General features: G+C 43.4%; 1 protein-coding gene across 1 annotated transcript; it reads left to right on the top strand.

The window, feature by feature from the left end:
* The first annotated feature begins 852 nt into the window (after window positions 1-852).
* On the top strand, window positions 853-3,949 carry SARC_13302 (hypothetical protein). The gene has a single exon (XM_014292568.1). The coding sequence runs from the start codon at window positions 1,075-1,077 to the stop codon at window positions 3,166-3,168; it is 2,094 nt and encodes a 697-aa protein (XP_014148043.1). The 5' UTR covers window positions 853-1,074; the 3' UTR covers window positions 3,169-3,949.
* The last annotated feature ends 53 nt before the right edge of the window (window positions 3,950-4,002 follow it).

The following is a 4,002-nucleotide window of genomic DNA, read 5'->3' as shown; positions in this document are numbered from 1 at the left end:
ACAAAAGTCGACAAGAGGCCCGCCCTTACAACACAGAGAAGGGGGGATTTTTACTATAGAGGTTGACCCAGAGGTACCTTAGGAAATCAATATCATTGGCTCTCAGATAGCACAACTTCTTCAATTTGACGAATAATAAACGTATACTTAATCTCATCCCGAACGGACTATTGGTTAAAAAGTTATGAACGATTTCAGTTTGTACCAGAACTTGGTCAAACTAGCCACACGTAAGTGTTATACAAGTCCATCCATACCTAACACCTTTCTGACATTATAGCATACTAATTTATTGGTCTATGGGAGCCTATATGTGCACGTATAGCGAGTCTGGACGTGTATTTTGGGTACCTCATATTCTAACCAGTATCTTTTATACCAGTGAGAATATGAGGTACCCGAAATACACGTCTAGACTCGCTATAAGCACACATATAGGCTCCCATAGACCAATAAAGTAGTATTCTAGAATGCCAGAATGGTCTGTTAGGTATGGATGGACTTGTATCACGCTTACGTGTGGCTAGTTTGACCCAGTTCTGGTACAAACTGAAATCGTTCATAACTTTTGAACCAATAGTCCGATCGGGATGAGGTTAAGAATACGTTTATTGTTCGTCAAAACGAAGAAGTTGTGCTATCTGAGTGCCAATGAGATTGATTTTATATGGTACCTCTGGGTCAACCTCTATAGTAAAAATCCCTCCCCCTCTCTGTCCAATATTTTAAGTTGTCTGGGCCTATTGTACAAATGTGTGATTTTGTAAAAAAACCCCCCCCAATGTAAAAAAACCCCCATTTTATGTATACAGTACAATGTATATATAACTATTTTTTTGAATATGGATGAAGAATAGAACTTCTCTTCACAGTGATCGGAGGTGAGCAGGTGAACACGGTTAAGTGACCGCATATGCCGAACTATGGGGCTGAGTACGTTACTATACTATTTGAGATAGTTATAAGATTGATAGATTCAAGGAGAGGATTTTTAAGGAATGCGACGGTTCATGTTTTGTGTCACACCAGTTTACTGATCTCACTGCTACATAGTAAGCTGAGCTTTTTTTTGGGATGGTGCTCCCGCACGAGTGTGAAGTCTTGAGCGGGAGATCAGAAAGTGTGCTGAACTCTGAATCCGAAATAGAGTTAGATCGAGGAAGAGTATTCTCTCCGATAGCAGAGTTTGCTGTCTCTATTCGTTCTATGAGCGCAAATAGATGTGCAGAGTTGGATGTTAGTTCCCTTCCTAAATTAGAAACCCAATCACCCGATGCGCGTGCTTCTAACACTAGCACAAATCTCATTGCTCTACCGTTCAGTAATAATTCTGCTGCATTCAATGACTTCCTGAGATGCCCTGGCTTGCAAGCCCAAATTGATATCGATGATTGCAGGAGTACAAATATATGTCCCACTGATTGGGAAGCAAATCAGTTGGCACATAAGTCCAATGAAATTACGCTCACGACGAAGGAAGACGATAACAAAAAGGTGCTTCTAAGTAGTCACAACGTTCCAGAATCTGAAGAGAATATCTGCGTGAATACTGATACCAAGGATGTTGATATATCTGGACCACTTGGGCACATTTCTAGTACGAGCATACGTGGGAAGGGGTTCTTGGCTTGTTGGCGAGAGATGCGAGAGACTGCAAAATGTACGGAATCACAGTTCAAAACTATCGGTACAGGCGTGTATGCTATAGCTATGCTGGCTGCGATATTCTTAAACTCTCCGCTATTGCTCGTTGGGAATAACCTCGTGGAAGTTGCTACGGGGGTGGAATTGGCGGTCGTAGCGACCCTATGTAGTATTTGTATGGTGACCACAGCAGCACTGTCAGGCTATATACTCTACCGGCGTAAAAATAGTCTATGTAGGTGTCGCGGTAGGCTCTTCATGGTATACGCGCTTGTGGCGTCTTTATCAATAGTCCTGGCTTTCGCAGTATTATATGCGGATTTGATCGGAGTTATCGATTATAGTTGGGGTGGACCTCTCCTGGTCATGATGGTACACATAGGTCTAAACGAACTCTTGTGTGCGTGCGTAGCGCGCCAGAGGATCGTGTACGTACTGTTTGTTAAGCACAGATATGTTATCATATCAACGTCGGAGTATGTACGAACGATAGCAGTGTTGCAACTGCCATGTATCATCTCAGTGCCCACACAATTGTTGATTTATCCCACAGTAGGATCAGAAACCTACCGCGTCGCCTCTGCAGTGGTTATCGTCATATCCTTAGTGTTATACTCTTTTATCCTTGCGTATTACACCTACATGTGTCGAAACGTGAGCTTGTCCTTTTCGGACTGGAGGGTGTACGCTCGCTTTTGCACAACAATACTGGTGACGGCTGCTGTGATTCTGACGTTAGGCTTGGTCGACTTGAAAACCGGAAATCAGTTACATAGGCCTGCGCTTATCTTGTTCTGCGTATTAGTGGCCATAGAAGTCTTCTTCGTAGATCTTTTCTTTCTGATAGCATACATCGCTGATAAGAGCTACTCCACAGATACGCTTTTAGACCCCAAACGCACTTTTTCTGGTACACAACGGACCAGCACTGGCGGTGATATTGTAGCAAGTATTCTAGCATCTCACGGCAGTAGGTCCATGGCTGTGCCGATATCTTCCGGCAACGCACGTACCCTTAGAAACAGCAGCGTGTGTGCTCGCAATGTGACGTTGGCGTGTAGCTTGCTCGGTCTTGAAGATTTGAACAACACCACGCTAGCTTCAGCTTTGGAGGTTGCACTGAGTGCGAACGAGCATTTTGTCGATGCTGCGGAGCGTTCAGACCACAGAGGGGAAAGTAGTTCGGAACGACGAAGGCATGGTGGGTTCGTGGACCCGGATTCCTTGGATCAAAACACAAACAGGTTACGGACTAACTGTGAGGCGTCGGCACGAATTAATGATAGTATCAATGAGAGGGTAAAAGGATCTGAGAGCTTGGGTAGTATGGATGATTGTGAAGATATTAAAATGGCTGAAGTGAAACCGAAAGCACCTAGAAGTACTGCTAAGAAGGATCATGCTAGACAGACGGGGAGGAAGGCGGATGTGCACGACCTTGGCGAACACACTGCCACGAGTTCGCGCGAGCACAATAAGAATGTGCTGTTATCACTCGGTTTATTGTCGCCCCGTCCGGATTAAAATGACTTCGAAAAGTTTTCGAGTCGTGGCGTTAAGTTTAGAACGTGTAGTGACTACCCTGTTTCATGAATCCTGTAGCATGACTAAACACGGCACCACAAAACGAGCCTCATTCTATCGCGATAGTTAAATTTCAACAAATATGCATCGTATAATATGAAGTTGTCTGGAAAATTCTCCCTATCAACGGTATTGAGCTATATTCGCAATGCGAGTGACGCATCAACGCTCGTTTTCGGCGTGAATACCATCCTTTTGATTTTGGTAGCAATGGCATCAGTGAGAGAATCTGCACTTGCGAAGATGGTGGACCAATTTCGAGACATCAAGGGTACCGAAACAGACGCCAACATTGTAATATCTTGGAAGTTAGGTATCTTATTCTTCAGTAACTACCTTCGAAAATCGTAAAAGAAGAGCGAGACAATATATTAGGGTGATCAACTCTCGGCACTGTAGTGTGGTATACAGGGCCGGTGGCTTGTCTCTCAAAGTTTCTTGATAATTTATTCTCAAGTTGCGCGACATACTTCATCAAGGCTAGGTACGAAATTGTTATGCCATCCGCGAGATATTTGACAAACCAATCTTCTTTATTTCAACTGGCATACGAGCTGTCCTATGCATTCTATATTTGAAGCATACCAGATAACCAGACGCATCAATTTCAAGTGGCGACAACGTCCAAAATCTTACGCTAACTTTCAGTTTCGTGTTTTTTGACATCTGGATTGAGACAAGTGTGCCTGAGAAACGAAATAAAAGTATATCTACACGCCGTGTTCATAGATGATGATTCACAAATGTTTACTCATACCTATAGACTTGCTTATA

This window comes from Sphaeroforma arctica (assembly GCF_001186125.1).
Source record: "Sphaeroforma arctica JP610 unplaced genomic scaffold supercont1.3120, whole genome shotgun sequence".
NCBI lineage: Eukaryota > Ichthyosporea > Ichthyophonida > Sphaeroforma > Sphaeroforma arctica.
This window is presented reverse-complemented; position numbering and strand designations above follow the sequence as displayed.

Excerpts from the sequence above, each read along its gene's own strand:
- SARC_13302 (XM_014292568.1), top strand. The coding sequence starts at position 1,075 with ATGGTGCTCCCGCACGAGTGTGAAGTCTTGAGCGGGAGATCAGAAAGT.